The sequence below is a fragment of the Bicyclus anynana genome, chromosome 20, assembly GCF_947172395.1.
Source record: "Bicyclus anynana chromosome 20, ilBicAnyn1.1, whole genome shotgun sequence".
NCBI lineage: Eukaryota > Metazoa > Arthropoda > Insecta > Lepidoptera > Nymphalidae > Bicyclus > Bicyclus anynana.
In genome coordinates, this window is record NC_069102.1 from 12,227,946 (window position 1) to 12,252,283 (window position 24,338).

At 36.6% G+C, this 24,338-nt stretch overlaps 2 protein-coding genes and 1 non-coding gene across 4 annotated transcripts in view; all 3 read right to left on the reverse strand.

The window, feature by feature from the left end:
• The window catches only part of LOC112042938 (uncharacterized), a 70,689-nt gene extending 59,811 nt beyond the window's left edge, over positions 1-10,878 (reverse strand). The window contains exon 1 of the mRNA XM_024078164.2: positions 10,452-10,878. The gene's annotated coding sequence lies outside the window, so the exon portion shown is untranslated. The remainder of the gene's footprint in view (positions 1-10,451) is intronic.
• Positions 10,879-13,057: 2,179 nt separating this feature from the next.
• On the reverse strand, positions 13,058-13,220 carry LOC112042955 (U1 spliceosomal RNA). The gene has a single exon (XR_002886645.2). It is a non-coding gene; the product is annotated as a U1 spliceosomal RNA (small nuclear RNA).
• A 2,462-nt stretch (positions 13,221-15,682) lies between these two features.
• The window catches only part of LOC112042940 (protein fem-1 homolog B), a 32,607-nt gene continuing 23,951 nt past the window's right edge, over positions 15,683-24,338 (reverse strand). For both annotated transcript variants that reach the window (XM_024078167.2, XM_024078166.2), the window contains one exon: positions 15,683-24,228. In XM_024078167.2, the coding sequence (XP_023933935.1) occupies positions 24,068-24,228 (161 nt within the window). In that variant the 3' untranslated portion in view covers positions 15,683-24,067. The remainder of the gene's footprint in view (positions 24,229-24,338) is intronic.

Here is a 24,338-nt window from a genome sequence, read left to right on the forward strand (position 1 = left end):
CTTTAGTTATTCGTCTGAGGTCATCATCGTCATCATTCAAAAAAAAAAAATCAAAAATCATTTATTTCAAGTAGGCTCAGTTTACAAGCACTTTTGACACGTCAGTTGACTATTTGTAAAGATTCTACCACCGGTTCGGAAGGCAGGTTCTGCTGAGAAGATACCGGCAAGAAACTCAACAGTTGCTCTTTTGAAAAAGTCATACAGTATTATAATTTACAATTGATAACAATTACTGTTTACTATTCTTATAGTTTTACTTTCTGTGTGAAGGTGGAAGCTCAAGATGTTTTCCTTCATTATTTTAAACACGTGATATTTAATATCTTAAAACGCTTTGCAACGCGGATTCGAAATCGAAACCATATAAAATAGCCAAACTTATTCATTGATAAATATCTTGAAGTAGCTTACTAGTGAAGTGCTGAGTGCCAGTTTCAATATCTCGTCGATATCGACAGTCTTGCCACTACGATTACGTATTCTAAAAGGGATAGATAATGGCGTACATCATCATCGTTTTTTTAGTTGAAAAAATTAGTTATGCAGTTCGACTCCTATAAATTGACTTGTCACACCTTGAAGTTATGGGAAATACGCCCAAGCAACCTGTATACTTCGTCTGAGGTAGGTACCAGCCTATAATGTCTTCACATATAGGTGTAAAGATGACATCGCACTAACATCTGAAGTATTGGGGCCAAGTTTCATAACCTGCGCTGTAAACACAGCTCGTAGACACGAGTAGGCACTCGTAAGTCTAAGCAGATTATTGCTTAGTCACTTAAATCATTAAAATTTCGACATTAACCTTCAGATGTCGTAAAATATCGATAGTTTTACGTGATCTTCTAAATATCAGAACGGGGATGAAGTAAAAAACAATAAAATCGTGACTTTTGTATCAACGGCAAACCGTTTAGTCTACTAGCAGATGATCCGCGGTTTTACACGCGTAGTTCCCATTCCCGTAGCAATACGGGAATAAAATATAGCATATGTCATTCACTAATAACGTGGCTTTCTATTGGTAAAAGAATTATCAAAATCGGTTCACTAGGTCCAGAGATTACCCCAAACAACCCTACAATATTAAGTATAGATAGATATCAATTACGCTACGCTACCCCCTACGATTAGAATATCGTTTATCGTCTAATACTTATCATCATAATCTTATCAGCCGATGGACTTCCACTGCAGGACTTAAGTCTTTTGTAAGGACTTCCAAACATCACAATCCTGAGCCGCCTGCATCCAGCGAATACCTGCGACTCGCTTGATATCGTCAGTTGTGAGTGTGTTATGTCGACCAACACTAGCTCGCTTCTAGTGCTCGATCGCCATTCTAGCACATTGGGACATCCACGTCCATCGGCTCTTCGAACTATGTGGCCTGCCCATTGCCACTTCAGCTTCGCGACTCGCTGAGCTATGTCGACCCCGCACCGGAAAGCGCAGTGTTGGTCGACCCACCACTAGGTGGACCGAGGATATCAAGCGGGTTGCAGGGAGCCGCTGGATGCTGGCGGCTCGAGAACGTTGTGCTTGGAGGACCATGCAAGAAGCCTATGTCCAGCAGTGGACGTCTATCGGCTGATAAGATAGGTAAGGTAAAAAGTAACCACTCAGTAAAAAATTACACGTGTTCATACATAAAAAAATACACGTCGAATTGTCTCTCTTTGATTTTCGTCGGTCGAAAATGAAAAGGTTAGTATTTTACAGCACTAAATGTTATCGCCGCGTTGCAACGACTTGTGTTACGGACGGCTTCAGTGTGCTCGTGGCGTTCGAGCCGTCCACATCTCTTGTTGTGTAATTTTTTATGGGTTACTTGGGATAGGCGGGGAGAGTGACTTGAGTGGAAAAGGGTAGTGTTTGTTAACAGTCAAAGGATCCTTTAACCCTACACACATCGTTCACAAGTGCGTGACTCCACTCAAGGTCATTCTCTGCCATTCTAGGGTCTTATTTTGGTTTGGATTTGTTAATTAAGTTGTTCTGATAAATGTTGTGATTCATTAGTTTTCTTATTTTTGTAATCACCTCTGAGTCTGCTAAAATACTCGAGACTCGAACCCGAAACCTTTTGATTTAAAGCCAGATATACTGGGCCATAGGCAGCTGAACGAGTCCTCAAGGTGCGTCAGTTCCCAATGACTAATTCTGTGCGACAAATTGCAACATCTCGGTGCAGGAAACGAGGCAGACAGGCGTAATGAGTCGCGAATTCCGGCCGCCAATGAATTGGTCTTTGATTTATTTCAATCACTTTGAAGGCACGTTTTAATTAATTGATTTAAATTATTTATATACTATAAACTCTTTATATACTATAGTATAAAATAATCGTTGGTTTTATGTGTATATTCCGCTTCCCTTAGTCGTAAAGAGTGCTACAATGTCATCATCATCATCATCATATCAGCCGATGGACGTCCACTGCAGGACATAGGCCTTTTGGGACTTCCAAACATCACGATACTGAGCCGCCTGCATCCAGCGAATCCCTGCGACTCGCTAACTTGTTAGGAGGAGGATGAAAATCCACACCCCTTTCCGAGTCTACACGACATCGTACCGGAAAGCTAAATCGCTTGGCGGTACGTCTTTGTGGTAACTAGCCACGGCCGAAACCTCTCACCAGCCAGACCTGGACCAAATAATCAACCTCAATCGATCCAGCCGGGGATCGAACCCAGGACCTCCGTTTTGTGAATCCATCATGAAATATGTGTGAAAATAAAGTAATTTGCAAAACAGAATGAACATGAATGAAAACAGAAAATAGGTCGCGAGCGTTTGTGTATTTAATAATGCAAAACGCACATACCTGTCTTATCTGACAAATTTTAAATTTATTGTATATACAAATAGCTTTGCAGGAAACAGGTAGACAGGCGATTTCGTAAGTACAACTATTTAGTATTTCAAAACAATTTTGCCTTTAATAATATTATAATCAAAGTGAGGAATTCCACTTAGATTGAAACGCCCTATGCCCAGCAGTTGCGAAATATGTACGTAGATTTTCATTAATATTAAATGGTACTAAACATTCAACAAAGTAATGAAAATATGCAAAATAAACTTCAGTAATGTTTATTAATTATACCGAACCTCTTACATCTGACAATACTATATATATATCTGACAATTTTAAAGAACTGTTCAATGTCATCAAATTAATGTTCTTTAATTACATAAGTCATAATTTTACTTAATTTCTTAGTCATCTCAGTCAAACAAAACGGTCTCGAGCCGCCAGCATCCAGCAGCTCCCTGCAACTCGCTTGATGTCCTAGTGGGGGGTCGACAAACACTGCGCTTCCCGGTGCTGGGTCGCCATTCCAGAACCTTGGGGCCCCAACGTCCATCGGCTCTTCGAACTATGTGGCCTGCCCATTGCCACTTCAGCTTCGCGTCTCGCTGAGCTATGTCAGTGACTTTGGTTCGTCTGCAGATCTCCTCATTTCTGATTTGATCATTATATATTAGTCACATGATCGAGTTAGGTATATAACATAACTAGCGGATGCCCGCGACTTCGTCCGCGTGGAATTTAGTTTTTCACAAAGCCCTCGGGAACCATGGACTTTTCCGGGATAAAAAGTAGTCTTGTGTGTTAATCCAGGCTATAATATATCTTATTACCAAATTTCAGCTAATTCGGTTCAGTGGTTGAGGCGTGAAAGAGTAATAAACATTCATATAATCAAAACCATCAGTTATCGCAAATCTCGGGAAACCATGGATTTTTCGGGATAAAAAGTAGCCTATGTGTTAATCCAGAGTAAAATCTACTTCCATTCCAAATTTCAGCTTAATCGCTTCAGAAGTAGCGGCGTTATAGAGTAACAAACATCCAAACATACATCCAAACATCCATACAAACTTTCGCGTTTATTAGTAGGATAGGATACATCAATGGTTTGATATATGAGTTATCTAAACACCTATACGTGTTTAAACAAAACCCCTCCATCGTCACACGAGTAGATATCAAATATTGATTCAAGTATCAAGACCGTGATGTTTATAATCATATTCACGGATAAATGTCACTCTATATCTAGGTATTGATATCGTGTTAACTATACTTGATACTTGAACCCGATCTGTGTGGAAACGAGAGTCAAACAACGTTCCAACATTTATATAACATGTCGTAATTCGACTACGTTATCAAACTGTAATCAGAGATTAGGTACAACATGGTGATAATCCAAGCGAAACGGCTAAACTAGGTCTAAGCCTACTACAATATCTGTATCTATTAGAATCTGTAATAATGCTAGTCGATAATCCACAAAAAAGTGTATTAAAACTTCCAGACATAGTACCACGCCTCATTACCGTATGCGTATGCATAGACAAAAAAAAGAGCAACTCTTGAGTTTCTTGTAGGTTCTTCACAGCAGAACCTGCCTTCCGAACCGGTGGTAGAATCTTTACAAATAGTCAACTGACGTTTCAAAAGTGCTTGTAAACTGAGCCTACTTGAAATAAATGAATTTTGATCGTCCACTTCGTCCGCGTGACCTCTTTTCTTTCAACCACTGTTTCTCCCCCTCCTATTAATATTTTTACATGGTCTATTTTTAATAAATAATCATTTTACAAAAAGATAACTTGAATCGTGAATTTATATAAAAAAAACTTCAACCTATACCTACCAACCTAAGTATCTAAAGGGTTAAAAAGTTTAACCCTTTAGATACTCCTAGGATTTTTGAAAATTGTGGAATAACATTATTTTTAATATTATTTTACAGAATTTTTTCCATCAGTAACAGTTATATTATAGAGTTGCGGACGCCCGCGACTTCGTCTGCGTGAAAATTTAGTTTTTCAAAAGTCGTACGAGAACCATAGACTTTTCCGGGATGAAAAGTAGTCTATGTGTAAATCCAATCCATCAAATCGCTACTGTAGCCGCAGCGTAAAGGATTAAGTTTGTGTGGTTGTAAGGAGTAATCTCTGGATCTACAGAACCGATTTTGAAAATTCTTTCATCGATAGAAAGCTACGTTATTTGCGAGTGTCAAGTTTTTACAATTTCTGAAGCTTACAAATTGCAAAAACCACGTACAAAGGGTTTAATAACAATCGAGTTAATACTGAACGCGGCCGTATACGGTAAAGCCGATCGGTATCTTAGGTTTAGGCATCGGACGTGTTGCGACACGGCATTGCGAAGGCTGCTTAGACGTAAACCTACTAACTTTTATTTAAATTCGCTCGCTACAGGTTTTGTTTTAATTACACGTAAGCAACTGGAACAACTGGCTCGGTGGACAAATGGTGCGTTTACGGATTGAAGTCGTGGGGTTCGAGTCATCATCATCGTTAACACATATTTGGCTTACTATTGAGTACGAGTATAATCTCAGAATGAGAGGGGTTAGGCTAACATTCCACCACGCTGACCCAATTTGGGTTAGCAGACTTCACACACGTAGACAGTCTCAGGTATGTAGATTTCCTTTTCACTATTTGAGACATGTGATTTTTAATTTCTTTAATAGTACCTAACTGAAAAGTTGGAGATGCATACCCCGGACCGGATTCGAACCTACGCCCTCCGAAGGCAAAGATCATCCCTAGGCGATTACGGCTCTGGTGTTGTGAAATATTGTCGATAGCAGGTAATGGGTTCGGGTTCATGTCCTGGGTGGAGCTATGAAGTACTGAGCGATTCTTTAGTATGCCGATAAATTAAGCTGGTAATGATGAACTGGAACTGGAACAGGACCCTCGTTGGTCACAAATTGAAGTCCTACCCCTGTAGCCAAGTGGACGTCGATTCTCTTTCTACGATCACAAACGCTTCGAAAACTAGAAAAATGTATGGGAATGACATTTGCTATAGACAAGTCACGTGATCAAGATCTGTCATTCCCATACATTTCGTTTTCGAAGCGTTTGCGATCGTAGAAAGGGAATCGACGTGCCACTTGGCTACAGGTACTGGATTCGAGTCCTGAGCCAGATTATGAAATAAAGAAACTTTCAATAGTTTAATTATAGCAATTTATATAGAATTTAAAAATGTTAAAATAGTCGTGGAAACACTCTGGACTATATACGAGTAGGTATATCTTCAATTCGTCAAGGTTAGTAGCAGTACCATCATTGACCATCTCAACATTAACGAAAACCAAACGCTATTCTCTTTGTATAAATACAAAACATAATGTTAATTGATTATGAAACACGGCTAAAACTCACGTGATATTAGGTCGGAGTATGCCCGACTAGTTTCGAACCCATACCCATGACCCTTAGATCCTTAGTCATGAGCTGGTTCTTGCATCGCGGCACGGTCCAAACTGACATACTCCGACCTAATATCACTTGAGTTTTAGCCGTGTTTCATAATCAATTAATATGAATAACACTCACGATAGTTTAAATTCTAAAAAAAAAAACATAATGTATTACATAAGCCATGCTTATAGCCATGATAATAAACATATGTGAAATACACATAATAATTGTGATATATAATAATTTTACGAGCGTTTCGCAACGCCGGTGATTACCTACAGAAATTCACGGGATATCCTGCACCGCGGCCTTGCTACCACATAAGATGTATATCTTATGTACCATTTTGACGACCTCTTTGGTGCAGTAGTGAGTCAATAGAAAGGTCCTGGGTTCAACACCACGGGTCGGTTTAGTACATGATATTTTAAAAATTTGCTCAGTTCTTGTCTAGTAGACCTTCTGGTAGGTAGGCTTAGGCCGTAGTAGCCCTAAAATACGTATTAGACGATTAGACGTTCTGGTACGATGCCATCAGAACCATCAGAGGTATGAGTAGAAACTTGTACCCTGTTCCAAGGAAGCTGGCTTCCATATGACTGCATCGTAACTTACTTAACATCAGGTGACATCGCAGTCAAGGGCTAAATTTTCATAGAATATAAAACCATAGACCACAAATTGGACGAATTATTTCGACCCCGTAGTGCAAAAAATCATTATTTTAAGTTAGAGCGTAAATTTTATATTTAGTATATTAATACTACTAGCGAAAGCCCGCGACTTCGTCTGCGTGAAAATCGATGTAAACTTTTAACCCCTATTTCACACCCTTCCACCCTTTGTGTAACACTTGGTTATGTGTTAGTTTATGTTAATATTCTCATACAGAAAATTGTAACATTGAATGCAAGGAAACTTGATTTTTTTAATTAGATGAAAATTCACATAAGGTTAGCTTCTTTACACAACAGCTGTAGTCACTAAACCAGCGTGTCCAGTTAAGAAAAGATGTTTATAGTGTTTATGAAAATGAAAAACCATTAATAAAGAGTTTTCAGTGTAGTAGTTAATTCTACTTTGTATTTGGTAAAAAAGAGCACCTTCACGCGCGTTGAACTTTATTATACAGCTACTCGCAGCTCAAAAATCTCTATTTTTAAGCCCCGACAAAATAGTTTGTGTGTCTATGTATATTTTGTTGTCTATAGTTAGACATTGTAAGTCCTTAAAAGTTACTGTAGACATTGTAAGTCCTGAAAAGTTAGACCAATTTGGAATCGATCTATTTCAATACATTACAAAGGATATTTCCAGGAATTCTAGAGTAGGTACGACAGAGATTTGGTTCTGACTGATGGGAGGCTTCTGCCTTGGCTAGTTACTACCGACAAAGACGTATCGTCAAGCGATTTAGCGTTCCGGTACGATGTCGTGTAGAAACCGAAAGGAATGTGTATTTCATCCTACTCCTAACAAGTAAGCGCGCTTCCATCTTAAATTGCATCATCACTTACCATCAGGTGAGATTGTAGTTAAGGGCTAACTTGTAGAGAATAAATAAATAATAAAATATCAGAAGTTTTCATTATGATACAAAGGTACTTTAACGAAATTGATCATCCTAGGTAAAATATTGATCAAAATAAAAAAAGATATTAATTATTTTAATTTCAGATTAATGAAGTCGTAATATTTAGCAAATAGCTACTAATTTTGACTACGTTTTCAATTTCATTATGTTAATTTAAAATTATTGTAGTCGTAATGTTTTAGTTATTTTTACTATGCTAAGTTAACATTTCGTATGTTAATTATTTGGTGTTATGTTGGATTATAACATCGATTATGATAACAAAATTAAATAACACTCCGTAATACTGATTCACGGAGAATGCATTTCGTGTTACGTTGTATATAGCGTGATCGATCCCAATGTGTTACTCGTACTTAAAAGATTATGTTTGTATTTTATTAATTTTAAAATTAACTTAACTAACTGACTGACGCGGCAAATGACGTACAGCCATTTATATATTTATTTCGAACAAAACCGCATTAGAATCTATACTAATATTATAAAGCTGAAGAGTTTGCTTGTTTGATTGAACGCGCTAATCTCTGAAACTACTGGTCCGATTTGAAAAATTCTTTCAGTATTAGATAGCCCATTTTGCGAGGAAGACTATATATTATCCCCGTATTCCTACGGGAACGGGAACCACGCGTGTGAAACCGCGCGGCGTCAGCTAGTAAAATATAAAAATTGTAGTATTCCGGAAAAAAATATATACAAACTGATGTTTGTATTTAGATAGTTTCTAAATACAAACATCACTTTTTTACATCGTTTAACAATTTTGTCTATTAAATACAATTTAACATTTTTAATTATGATATTGACATTTATATTTAACAATTTAAATAGCAATAATTGATAGGTATAATCACAAAACACACCTGCCTATTTCAAATGAGTAAAGCTTAACACAACAATTTTACGCTTAGTCAAAAGCATCACGCTTCTAATCGTGCTTAAATCCTATATTTCACGCTTAACCGATACCACGGCGTTGAGCAAACATTTGCGCTTATTCGAGTGTGTAATTTGTCACGTTTTGTTGGCGAATTAAAATGGCGTAGCTCAGTGGTTCCTAAGCTTGATTGGGTTCCGACCCATCTAACAAATACTGCCTAAGTTGGGACCTCTTCGTCGTCTTATATAGGTAAGGTGCCTTAAATTCTGGTAGCGCTCCTATAAATTTCGCTGACGCGCAGTCTGGGTCGAGACCCATACTTTGGGAAATCCTGGCGTAGAGACAATGTAAAAAAACATCATCATTATCACCCTATTTTAACTGCCCGTTACAGCATCCTTCCTTACAGGAGAAGGGTATATATATATATATAGAGCGTGGACCCACCATGTAGCAATCCAATCCTAATTTAGATTAGGCTTTGGGTTTTTGTAATGAAGTATCAGAATTCAATGATAATGACCTAGGAATCGATATAAAGCTGGTCTTCAACTTCCAAGGCAGTGGGACAGCATCCACTTCTCATCTTTGGATTGGGAATTATTTGGAGCAAATGCTCATTATTTTATATCACGACCCCTAGGACTCGAACCTAGAGCCTCGTGATCTGAATCCACATAGTTGGCCACTGGACAACAAGGTAGACCAAGTAAATGGATGATCACAGCTTGACTATCAGCCAATTTTTTAGTCTTTACCCACCACTCTCAAGACCCAATAGTTGAAACGGTAGAGCGGTCGGACTCATCACCGAGGGGTAGTGGTTCGATCCCCGCCCCGTTGGTCCCACTTATAATACGTCTTTCCCGACTAGTTTGAGGGGGAATGGGTTATTGGTCATATTTAAAAGATATGGCAAACATTCTTTAACACGTTCGCTGCGGCACTGATTTTTCTGTACTTACCTCTGGTACGGTACGAGGTCCATCGACCTCGTAACTCTTGAAGACGCTAGGGGTACGAGGTCAATTGACCTCGTACCGCAGCGAACGTGTTAAAAGAAGCGACGTTTTGTCGGAGTTACCGCTACAATGTTTCGATCAGATGATTTATCAACTAGCCCAATGCGGATTTTTGCGGATGCGGAGATTTCACACGCCTAGAGAATTAAGAAAATTCTCAGGTGTGCATGTTTTTCTTTCACCGTTTGAGACACGTATTTCTTAAAATGCACACAACTGTAAAGTTGGAGGTTATGCCCCGGCCCGGATTCGAACCTACGCCCTCCGAATCGAAGCCCGAAGGCACATAGACTAACCACTGGACCAACGAGGCAGCCGTTGTAAACTATTGTAAACGTAAAGCATGCAATTCTTTTGTTTTAAGATACCATACCTCAAGATATAAAGGATCCCTTAAATAATCCTTTATTGTCTGTCTATCAAGAGTCTTATTGATTTTTAAATACGTTTGGAATCCACACAACATGAATCCGACTCGCACCTAATTGTCAACACGGAACCCTCTTATATTTTTAAGAAAACAACCAATCGCCATGAAATATAACCTGTATACCACTTTTAAGCTTAATCTACCAGTGAAATGACATGCAAATCGGTTTAGTAGTTTCGGAGATTAGTATGAAGTGATAGACAGGCCAGAAAATAAAGTCAGTTAGTAAGCAAAATTAAAAATACTTACTTTTCGACAGATGGTGGCTCAAAATTTAGACTCGTACAAAACACACACATTGCACTTGCACTCGACAAACAAACACTTCAACGTTCTGTTCATTTTGTTTGCACAAAACAAACAATTATTATTTAAATTAAAATAAGATTAACAAATGTCAACCTTTGCCTTGCAATTTAAAATAAAAAAAAAAAATTGAGCGGGAAGCAATCGAATAGTAATGCAATTAGTAATTTAAATATAGAATCGTGTATATTTATGAATTAATAAATGCTTATATTATATCTGTGTACTGTTCGAAATTCAAATTTTATCTACAAAGAAGGTTCGTAAAAAAAAGTATGTCATAGGAATGGCGACCGGACCGGTGCGATGCAATGTTTGCGTAACACGTCTTAGCGGGGCAAGTATGCTGCAGAAACTGAAAGTGGCACCACCACCCCACCCTGATGCCACCGCTTAGGTAACGGTGATTACCATTAATCCCATTTTCATAATACATCCGCCATTATTGTTTGATGCGCGCTTTGTTGACACGGCGTATGTTGTTCTAATGTTAAGGTTCACAACAGAAATGAGTTGCGTATACTTACGTACGGAACTAATTCTGCGTATCGTGATGTAACCCTTTTTTGCGTTACCGCGGAAGGGTTATATCTGCTTGTATTGCAAATGCTGCTAAAGTATTCGTAATATTTGGTTAACAAATTATCTGGTCCGGGGCAAGCACTTTGACGGCCTCCGTGGCGCAGTGGTTTGCGCGGTGGATTCACAAAACGGAGGTCCTGGGTTCGATCCCCGGCTGGGCAGATTAAGATTTTCTTAATTTGTCCAGGTCTGGCTGGTGGGCTTCGGCCGTGGCTAGTTACCACCCTACCGGCAAAGACGTACCGCCAAGCGATTTAGCGTTCCGGTACGATGCCGTGTAGAAACCGAAAGGGGTGTGGATTTTCATCCTCCTCTTAACAAGTAAGCCCGCTTCCATCTTAGACTGCATCATCACTTACCATCAGGTGAGATTGTAGTCAAGGGCTAACTTGTAAAGAATAAAAAAAAAAGCACCTCCAATTTTTCAAACAGTGACGGAAACCATCGTGAGAAAACTTGCATATACCAAAGAATTTTATTTGCTCAGCAGTGAGCCGAATATGGGTTGATAATGGTGATGATGATGATGAAATTATCTGGTTCCGATTGGTAGTAGTGTGCACAGGGTCTTTTGAAGGGGTAAGCACTTGATAAGTGGTGGTAAAACGTTAAAAAAGATCATCATCAATACTGGTTATAATGTTTTGGGGTAAGCACTGCGACTGCCTCGTTGGCTCAGTGGTATTATGTGGTTTCGGATCACGAGATCCTGGGTTCGAATCCTGAGTCGAACTATATGAGAATCTGGGTTTTTCTTTTTTCTAAGTTTTCAGTTTTAATTCTCAGTCCGGAGTTGGGAAGACGGAGGTGGTGGTGATAGGTACAACCCCATGCCTCGAAGAGCAAGTTGGGGTTTTATCATTAACACTTTAGAGTTAATAAACGGGTTCAGTATCACATGCCTCCGCCTATAACACTTAAAATAATTTAATTTCAGCTGTGTGGACGTTCTTTACGCCAACGCATTTGTATTATCACCTAATCATTAACACATTCGGCTCACTGTTGAGCACGAGTCCCTTCTCAGAATGAGGAGCTAATAATCCATCATCACGAAGATCCAATGCGTATTGGCAGTCTTCACACACGAAAAGAATTATAAAAATTCTCATAGGTATACCGATTAAACTCACGATGTTTTTTTCACCGTTTGAGAAACGTGATATTTAATTTCATAAAATGCACAACTGGAAAGTTGGATGCATGCCCCGGACCGGATTCGAATCTACGCCCTCTGGAATCGGAGGCAGAGGTCATATCCACTGGGCTATCACGGCTCTATAAACATGCATACAAATATTCACTTCCATTTACTTTTTTAAACATCTTTCAAATAAAAACATCGTCTTTTTTTTTTCTTTTAAAATTCGACATACCGAGGTTCTACGGGTACGTACTCTGCGAATTTGCTTACATAATGCGAACAAAACGTCGGATGCTGTCAACATCGTGCGTGTGATCTTTTGACTCATTGTTCGTCTCGTACCGTTCTCAACCGCCGGAAGTCATTGTGGGAGCTAAAAATCATTACATATTATTATAAACAATGTCTTCTCCCCCGCTGCTGTCTGTACGAGATATACTTATATTACAGATTAAACAGGTAGAGCGTACGGAACACGACGGTGTCGTGACCGCTTTAAATACAATATTCAAAAACGAATACATTCTCGAGTCAGTACGACACGAAGCGTCGCATAAGTAACTTTCAATGTCATTCAAGAAAAATGGCGTCTTATGATCCCAGTTATATCCAGTGTCGTTTTAATTAAAGCCGTTTCTGAAAGAACTATAGAAATTTTGTAATTTAAACGGTTTGAAATGAAACGCTACACTGGATTGGTACCGTCTTCAAACTGATCAGAAGGTAGCACATAGGTACGATGTTATTTTTTCCTTTTAAGTTTAGGTAGGTTAATTTTTGTATTGGAAATGGAACTTGCCACTTGGAAGTTTATTAGTTTACGAGGGGGACGGCGCGTACGCAGTTCCCACTATCAAAAATTACGCGTCCGAGTTATCCACATTAGGGATAATCGCAGAGGTCAACCCAGCCGCAGTGCAATGGAAGGGCCTCGCTCTGGGGGAACCGCCTTCTTGATCACGGTGTCCCCTACACCAGGTAAGTATGAAAATCATGCGTTGGCCTCGGATAGTCGATCGGCAAGAAAGAATCTTCACATCGCGTTCTGACTTACTGAGAGAAATGTTATAGTGACATCTAGTGAGATTGGGATACAACACGGAATGAGGCTTGTATGGCCGCCATCTAGAGGAATCTTATTATTAATGGGCTAAATACTAAGGTTTGCCAGGGTTTACCATTGTTGTACTTCAAAAATAAGCTTTAGAAGAAGCTTTATCAACTTTTTGGCCAGTTGTTTTAATCCAGGTACTTTGTAAGTATAGGGGAAGTTTTTGGAACAATGGGGCTGATGACTTGGTTTGAATATATTGATTTTTATTCGGGTAAATAAGGTCAATATTATATAATTTAAACAAAAAAAGCAAAAATTGTCTGGATATTTGCAAAATAAATAAGATTATAAGATTTAAAAATCTATTAGAAATCTTTTATCGTAATTAGATGAAAGTTCATACAGTTTTAGCTTCCTTACAATAGATGTGACATTTTTTAAATGTATGAACTATAAACATAAACGTACAAATAACAAAGATATTAATAATTTTGTTTGACCGCCCATATAAATCTGACGATCATTATGTACCTATGACGTCATTAGTTCGTACCATTTTGTATGTGGCGTATATCAGGGATCCGCGGCAGCGCCGCAAATCTGACCCTTTAAATCCCTGTAGCTCCAAAAGTAATGATCGCAAATACCCTGCTACTTTTACAAAATTGCTTTACTATTAGCATACTCTTAATTAATATACAATTTAAAAAACTGGCATCATCCCTATTACTGCTCGTATGGATTGGAATAATTTAATTAATAAAAATTAATTGTCTAGCGTAACCGGTCAAGCTTCGCTTAGACTTCTTGCCTACCATACCACTTATCTACCCTATCCTATCGTATTCGGTAGGTATTCTTCGATCTATTAGAGTTAGACTTAGTTATTGTATAGAAAAGAGCCGTGATAGCCCAGTGGATATGACCTCTGCCTCCGATTCCGGATGGTGTGGGTTCGAATCCGGTCGGGGGCATGCACCTCCAACTTTTTCAGTTAAGTGCATTTTAAGAAATTAAATATTACGTGTCTCCAAACGGTGAAGGAAAAACATCGAGAGGATACCTGCATACCAGAGAATTTTCAGAATTCTCTGCGTGTGTGAAGTCTGCCAATCCGCATTAGGCCAGCGTGGTGGACTATTGGCCTAACCCCTCTCGTTCTGAGAGGAGACTCGAGCTCAGCAGTGAGCCGAATATGGGTTGAGAATGATGATTGTATAGAAAAGAGTATCTATCTACGTACATAAAATAAAAACTACTCCAGTAGTGATATTTCAAAATAATACTTAGACTCCAAATTGCAAGCGAACCAGGCTAGTTCATAAAAGCATACAGGTTTCTGATTGCAAATAAAGATTTATGAGATAAGACTCGCGGCACCGATGTGTTACACAATACACTAGTGTACGCGATATTATTCCTCTTAATAGTGTCTTCACATATTTGTGTCGAAAGTTCACGATGATACCGTGTTGTTAACTTGTTACTGCAGTATAGCAATCATACAGATGACCCACTTGCGACTTACTACCATATACTACATACAAACGTAATAAAAATCCATTCCAATTGCATATACCTATATAGTATGTACATCTATTGTATATAGGTACCTATGTCAATTTGGAATTTATTATTTAAGTTAAATATTTCTATCGTTAGCTGGATGACATGGCTCTACGTGATAAAGTCGCCTTTAGGTAATATTTTGTGTTAGTTTCTTAATTATAACTACATTTTATTTGCAATTAAGTAGTTTAAATAAAATAAATAAAAAAATAATTTTGTTTACAAGGAAATGCATATTTAGAGTTATTAGTATTTTCAAAAAAAAGGTGGTTGTTTTTTTAGAAAAAAAAAGAACATTTGCCATATCTTTTATAATATGACCAATATTCCCATTCCCCTCCATTTAGTCGGGAAATACTGTGTTAGGAGTGGGTACGACAATAGACCAACGGGGCGGCAATGGGGCGGAGCTCGAACCACAACCCCTCGGTGATAAGTCCGACCGCTCTAACCGTTGAGCTACTGAGGTTTTTCATAACTGTACAATAACTAAACTGAGCTGATATTGGAAGTACTTAAAATGCGTATCGCATATTCGATCACTCATTTATTATGTGATCGAATTATGTAGTGTATTGTACACTTCACAGTGCTTACAGATTGTACCTGATAGGTATACTTATTTCACCCACCATCCATCCGTCTATAGATGATCGAGTTCTGGGTTCGAGTCCCGGATCGGGTTATGAATATTGAGCTCCAGGAAATTCTGTAAATATAAACAGACGAGTAATTGATGAATATACTAGAACAAATTAACAGACTAATCTTTATCAGAAACATATTTTTCATATTTTTGTAAGTACATAAATGAAAGACATACAATACAATTTAACTCTTTATTTCAATTTGTTTGGACAAAAAAATAAACGCTATATATTCATTTAATCGCGATAAATAATCTTATTTACATTTTACAATAATATCCGATTGAATAATATCTCTATTTCTTACATCACATTTGACTCTCTCGACCTGATGTAAAATTATATTCACTAATATAATATCTTATAAATTTATAATTTATTTACATCAATCATCATTTATTACAATTAGTTATTTCTTATTATATTTTATTATTAATAGCACTACAAAATTTCTACTAAAAGTATAGCATCTTTAATTAATTAGCCATATACAGCGTTGTAAGAACATTAGCTTCTTTACTGTATTGATTTAATTCTGTACAAAAGCTCAACAAAAAACCATAATGGCGCCCGATCGTCACCTACACACGTTGTAACCAGTGGCGTAACTAGGGTGGCAGGGCTGCCAAAATACAACGAGCCCACGGCTAGAAAGACCAGACCACGAGGCCAAAGTCAATGGGCCAGACCACGAAGCCAAAAAATCTAAAATAAAAAAAAATATATGGCAATTTTTCTGGGATCTCATCAAATAAATCCGCATCGGGCCTCAGATGGTGTTATAGTTACGCCAATGGATGTGAGAATACACATTAAATATGAATAATGTAAAAAAATATAATAAAACATTCTAAACAAACTTCAAGGGTTTCTATAGAAAAAATATATATTTAAACTACTAGAAACCATTACCTCACGAGTACTGATGGTGTTTTAAAAAGAGACTCGATTTATTTTAAAGCCTCACGGCGAGACTAGTTTTGTGTAAACCCAACTAAAGACTTAATTCGACTTTTAACCCTAAGCCTTAAAATCTATAATTAGCTATAGACGCCTCATAGCACTAAAGGACTTGACGTAATATTGTCGTTATTTTGTAGCGATTTAAACGCGGGCCTTATTATAAGCTCACGTCTTTTAAAACAATAGAAACGAACCTACAGTCTTCAGAATTTAGTCCTGTAAAATGATAGTTTCTTAAAAGACTGAGTCTCTTCCATTAAATACTTGAATGCAGACATAATATCATGACCTAACACGCATCAATTATTAGTCGACAATGTCTTTCTTTACGAGATAAGCTTACTGGAACATAAAACAAATCCAGTGACGTCATATTTAGTAGCGTATTTAAAAGGAATGAACAGAATTCAGAAAGAAACAGGCGGTTTCTACTATATTCGTTAGTCCATGACAGTGTGCAAAACGATGATTATCTCCAAATAAATTGCTTTTGTTCAGTAATATTTACATTTTATCTGCATATTTGGGCGTTTAAAATGGAAAGTAATACCCTATTGCGTAATGGTCAACAGAAGCTCGACGCCGTGACCGACGAATCGGACAAACATTTTTTTATACATAAAATTACTCGAGCACGATCCGTTAATTCAAAACAAATTAAAAACAGATATGTCGGACATATAAATCAAATTTTGGGCACACAAAAGAAAGCGTTTCTTATAAGTTTTTTTGTTAATAAAACCGGTTAAATAATAATAATTGAATAAATTCAAATTAGCAATTAATTTTGATTAAAAAATGTATTAATATAATTGGTAAAAATATCTGGTGGACAACTAGTTACTAAATAGGAAATAGATGCCTCAACATCTTAAACCCTGGAGTCAAATCCCGAGGCCATAGTAGCAGCGTTGGCTTGACATCATAGACCCGGATTTGATGCCAAAAAACTCAAAAATCGATTAGGAAAAACAGGCTACTGGAAAGTAAATCTTACATAGTGGCACAACGCTAAGCCGAAAAAATTTTTAATGGCAAAACAAACGCAAGAATTCATTTGTGTGCGTATTTTTCTTCGAAGTAATAAAAATTGTAAAATTACGTTCGATTCCAAACTGTATGTTTGCTAACCTACGATCATAATAATAGTTTTGTATCTACGTACCTATATAACTTTCAGTTAATTTTTGTGCTATTCATGAACACTTTAATTATTAACTACCTTCCTAAAGTTATTACATAATTTATCGGAACAATAGACACTTATTTAGATAGATACTCCGATGAAAATGAGTCTACGTTATTATCAATAATATGTATCACATTTCATCGCGTCTAAAATGGTACTTTGGGATCGAAGAGCCGATGGACGTTGGGGTCCCAAAGTGCTGGAATGGCGACCTCGCACTAGTAAGCGCAGTGTTGGCCGACCCCCCACCAGGTGGACTGGCGACATCAAGCGAGTCGCAGGGATTTGCTGGATGCAGGTGGCTCAGTATCGTGATGTTTGGAAGTCCTTACAAAAGGCCTATGTCCTGCAGTGGACGTTCATCGGCTGATATGATGATGATGAAAATGGTACAGTACTGATGAGGTCATGACTCATTAAAGCCAAACGGCACCCAATCCTTATTAGCATCTCGACTCGCTATAGCGATCAGCGCTACTGTCTGAGTTCTTAATGTGAGCATATGCCTATAGAATGAGTTAATACAGTGGTGTGATTCGTCGAACAAAGTGTTATTCGAATTTGAACTTTATGTATAAAGGATGTCAAAACTAAAATGTCACTAACAACGAAGTTGCCATGGAAACGAACGATGTCACGTGCTGTTACTTTACATTAAGGTAATGAGTTATGATCCTTATTCTCTATAATATTATATCATAGCGTAGTTACAATAATTATTATCATAAATATTCGATTTGAGCTTTCGTCCATTAAGCCTACCTCTAAGGACAAGCGAACACCTAACAGAAATGCGGCGAAGCGAGATCTATTAAACTATTATTGCTGGAGTCGAAAATTATTATTACGCCTTGTTAGGTGTGCGCCGGCCCTAATGCATAGTTCACACGAGTTTAGTATTCGACTTTTTTTTGCCGGGTCTCGGCTGATTCAGCGCTGATTTTTTTATTAAATGAAAAGTCAGCTCTTGACTACGACCTCTAATGTTAAGTCGGTTAAACAGTCTTGTCTTACTAGTGACAAGTTCTAAGCTCGTGTATACTACGCATTATTGATATTCTAATAATATAGCCATATAATGCCAATAAGCCAATAAGTAATTTCCTATAAGTAAATCATTCTTTCATTGAAGAATGATGGACTTTAATTTGATGTTTTAGAGATATATAGAAAAATAATTATGTAGTAGGAAGAGTTATTAGATAAATTCTAAAGGCGCGTATACACTTACGAGAGCCACGAGCGGAGACGCTATAGAGCCGAGTCGATATAATTCAAATCGCATGCATGTTCCCGCATATTCACATAATTGCAATATAATAAATTTTCTTAAAGACACATCCCACATTAACAAGTCCAGGCAAGCAATAGAAAAGTATATTTTGACATATTGTGACGTCATAGTCCACATTCTAAAATAGCGGTGTTTTAAAAGAAAGAAAGAAAAATGTATTTGGGTTACGCATCACAGAGAAAAAAGAATAAAGCAATAATTAAAATAAGTTCCAAGTAGCGATATGTGATCCTAAAACGTTCTCAAATCCTTGTTTAGATGCTTAAATATGTCAAATGTTTTTATAGAGTTTATTTTGCAAAAAAAATACCGACCGAATTGAGAACCTCCTCCTTTTTGAAGTCGGTTAAAAACTAATGTTATATCTCTAAATTTTACTCGGGCACGAGCCAAATGCTCAAAGCGTGCGCAAATCTACATTACACAATTTCTCGCCTACAGCGCAATAGCGCTAATACAATGAAACCATGTATTTACAACCTGATAGTATGAATCTCGAACTCATATCTATCTTTTCTAACGCCATACTACAGATAGAGAAAGACAGACGAATTCGAAGCTCGCATCGTCGAATTACAAAACGTTATTACGGGATAGCACTACTGCCCCAGTACTGCTCGTAAGTGTAAACGCACCTTTATACATATTGTGTTACAAATGTAGTCTATTCACCTATCAACTTTTGTCTCAGACCAACTATTGCATAGGACCTGCCTCGCTAGACGTTACTTTTCTGACAAAGTATATGATCAACGATCTAATGCGATTATAAAAACTGCCTCTATATATCGATGTTAAATAGTTGTAATCGTGTTCGTCGGTTAAGAAGCTCCGTAAAAATATCTTTTTGTGTAATTGAATTGTGTAAAAAACGGGCAAAAACTTCTAGTTTAGTATAAGATATATACCAAATCTAAGCTCGTTTTCCTCAGAAAATGACAGACAATTTTGTTCGTGACTATGAGTGCGATACAGGTCCTTCTATAATTGGTCTGAGACTTTTGTTTTTATTTATAAACAGTCATTTTATTGTTATTTATAATAACTAAAATAGAAATATTGATTACTAAGTATTTGTACGTTTTCATTTATTTACTTTATTAGTTTACTTTTTTTTAGGAAATAGAATTTTGAAATTTGTTTTTGATATTAGAGTCTATCTCAGATTACATGTTATCTATTTTGTCACAATAGCTCAAGCTTTTACCGAACGTGCGAGATGAGTCGCGTGTATGAAATTATAGTCCGGCCGCTCAGAGATTGCGTTTCTGACACCTGTCAATGTCAATGTCCATAAGAGAGATAATGTCATTCCTACGCAAGAATGGACCTGTGCCCACCCTAGGATTCTGGCCTACAATACTATTATGATACTATAGCTTTTCAAATTCGTTCGTAACTCTCTCGATGGTCCGCGCGGGCCGGGAGGGGGGTAGCGATGCCCCGCGCGCACTACTTCATACCCTCGCACTCCGTCCCTCTGCCCGCATATGCCTTTATAGCTTTTATTATTAATAATAGACATGATGTCGGGGGGTCAGGCCCACCCTAGGAAATAATCCTAAATACGCCAATGCTGTGCTGGCTTTGGAAAATGTTTCAAAGGTCCTGACTAAGTCCGGCTTAACCATAGTGTTATTCAGACTTAAATACTGTTTAAGGTGTTTGAGGTTTAAATTGAGTTTTACAAAAATGTAATGTAACAATAACCAAAAAATATACTTGAAATATTTTGTGCTGTATATGTACGAAGGGTCGATTTTAGAAACACATCGATTGACAACATCGAATCTATGAGTAAGTAAAGAAAACTTCCTTAATTAAATTTTTTTTTGTGTTAATCATGACAAAAAAGAAAAATAAAAAACATCATTATCGATCAACTCCAGTCGAAAAACAACTATTGCATTGTAAAACACAAATATTATAAACATAAAAATTATTTACTTCGATATATTTTTACAATATATTTTTAATATCGAATTTTTAACTCTTATGTTAATATAACTAAATATGGCATCTACGGCTTTATTTCTTGTCATAATTAGTCAATTTCAATAACTAAACAAATAGATTTAGTTTTATTTGAATTTTTTATCCAAATATCAATTTTCCAAATTTTATCGTGTTGATATTTTTAAAGAGTCAGATATTTTCAAAGAATTTTTAAATAAATAAAGTTGTTATTTTATGTAATTATTTAAATACAGAAGTTATTTACTAAATAAAAATCACCCACATTATAGTCAAATTAAAAATAATAATAAAAAATATATAATTATACAAGTACAAAGATTGTAGGCAACAGGAAAAATTTTTGTGCAATTGCGCATATAAAAAAAACCAAAACGTTTAAAGTCACGTCAAAAAGCATAATTTGGAGATATTTGTTGATTTTTATATTTCATCATAAGGACATTATAACTCATTATACGAAGGATATAATACATTTCAGACAGGTCAAGGAAAAAATCTTTTAATAATCAAAAATAGTTCAATATTTTATATTATTTTCCATCATTACAACATTGCTTGTAGTATACAATAATACAAAGACCAGGTCTAGACTTTACACATTTTTGGACCATCTCCCTATATATTTATGTACACAATATGCGTATATTAAAGCTATATACAAAATAAAATTAAAATATACAATTTTTTGGTATTTTATGTTTCAAATAAACATATAGGGAAGCCACAAAAATACATTAATATGGAGATACAAATTTTGGACTACATTCCATAATCAACTCAACTCAAAATATTAAAAAAACTCAAAAAAAAAGAAAAAAATGGAAGTGAAAATAGTATTCTCTTTTCCTCTTTTCTTACATTTTCTCTTCCATCCAATCGAAAGACTAAAAATGTTCTAATGCTTGCATCAATTTACCAATCATCAGTAAAATGTTGCCACACTAATGTGGACTTAAACTGCCTGTATTAAAGCTTAAATTCGTCCAAACAGGCAAGCCAAGCCTAATCAATAATTAGGTAAACTTAGTGTTTTTTAATACAAATTGGATGATACTTTTAAATATTGATTTATCCAGGTTCACGTCTGATTTTGAACCATAGTCCATTAACTCCAAAAAAAAGTAAAAGGAGCTTTATAAACAAAAAAAATCGTTACTAAATTTCCATTTTGCTTGCACTTATACTTTTAATATAATAATAATTGACATTTCCTATATTACTATAATTTTCGCGTAAGATTAATGTAGGGCTAAAAGTATTAATAGGCCTCATTTTTTCGTTAAAATGATAAATATCTTATCAAATAAATCGCTAAAAACTAATATAATTCTAAGAAATAATAAATTTTATGCAATTTGTTGGCCGGGGTTAGATGAAACCAGTAGCATAAGATAGTTAACTCAAAAAAACTCAGAATATATTATGTTGTATGTGTTTTTTTATTCTTTACAATGTTAGCCCTTAACTACAATCTCACCTGATGGTAAGTGATGATGAAATCAAAGATGGAAGCGGGCTAACTTGTTAGGAGGAGGATGAAAATCCACATCCATTTTGGTTTCTACAAAAGAGTACAAACATAATATGGAGAAATATAACACTATCCTAATCAAATAGAACAAACACCCTAAATTCATGCTACATCATACCACAAAACTTATCTATGGTTATCAAATACAGATAATTCATGTTTAGTCGATCGTGGGAGTGCTTACCCTGAAAACCCTATGCACGCCACTATGAGAGACACATGCTGCTCGTTTTCGGCAGTTATCTAAGTCGACCAACAAGTTGCTCCGATCTATTTATTTCTATAAAATTATTAAGCGCAATCGATAGTCGAGTTTTACTTCAAACTCATCTAATTTTACTTTAAACATTATTGCTTTAAATTTTGTAAAATAAATACATATTACAAGCAAATACGATTTAAATAACTTACCTATTTTCCGCGAAATAACTTTAATTTTATTGCATTTTTTTCGTTAATCCGTTTTGGTGTATATAAGTTTTTAGGACTCATTTGCATACAACTACGCATGGGTTTCGACTGTCGGACATACACCGACCAAATTACGTGAGCTTAATTTCATTGCATTGCATTCCGCTTATCAAATTGTTTATTTTGGCTTTTTAGACTCTTTTGTATTTATTACATGTAATTCTTAAAATTAAAACAATTCTTACGTTCATATTATGGACATAATACGTATGGGTTCAACCCGTCGGACATACACCGACAGAATAACGTGAGTTGAATTTCATTATACTTTTAAATTATGTTTCATCGTTTTCTAATTGAGTTTTGTGTATTTTGGCATTTTAATTTTAGACTCATATCCATTAAGGCGTGTCCAAACATAGCGCGGCATTCGCGAGACACAGCCCTGTCGCGCGACTACTGTAGACATCTATATAGTAAAAGTATAAGTTTATAATAAATATATATAAAGTACATAATAAAATACAGTAAAGAAAAAAAATATTAAAGATTTTTCATCGTCATAAAAATTTTTGCTTAATTAAATCCATACTCATATTATAAAAGTGAAAGTGTGTGCGTTTGTTTGTCCACGTGTCTTTCACGGCAAAACGGAGCGACGAATTGATGTGATTTTCAAGTAGAGACAGTTGAAAGGATGAAGAGTGACATAGGCTACTATTTGTCTTTTTCTGGAAGTTTGTATGGAGCATTCCGCATTTTTCAAGACAGAAAGCTAATAATTGGACTGCAGACTGTTTGTGACGAACAAAAAACTGTGCATAATTTTTTTTTTGAAAATCCAAACCTTTAAAAGGGAGTGAAAATTTATATAGGACTTTTTGTAGTTTTCAAGGTAGGAAGTATGGGGTAGGGTAGGGCTAGGGTAGGTAGGGGTAGGGGTAAAGTAGGTGTAGGGTAGGAGCGGGGCGGGAGTAGGTAATGGTAGGGAAAAAGCTTGACTGGGTCCGCTAGTTTACTATAAAATAAATGTACTTTTACCTACAAAAAATAAACCGCCCCTCTTATAGTTACAACACCCTCACAGTGCTGCGTACGATTGCCGAGTTTGGACACGCCGTTTTATGTAATTTTACTCATATGTTACGGATTCGGTACGTCGGGCATACACCGACAAAATCACATTGCTTTATATGGCTTAGCTCGGACTGGGGCTGACTCCGTGCATGGTGAGGAAGGGGTGCAGGTCTCGGGGCACTTGCGAGGGTCTGTAGGTACCGCCGTGGAAGGCCAGCGCTGCTGCTGCCAAGCAAGACAGACGAGGACTTAGGGCGGCGCGGACTAGACTCTCCGCTGGACCTGCAATATGTAAATATATTTTTAGCAGACTCAGAAGTGGATTACAAAAATAATATAGAACAATATTTGTCAGGACAACTTAATTAACAAATCAAACTGTAGCGTGCCCT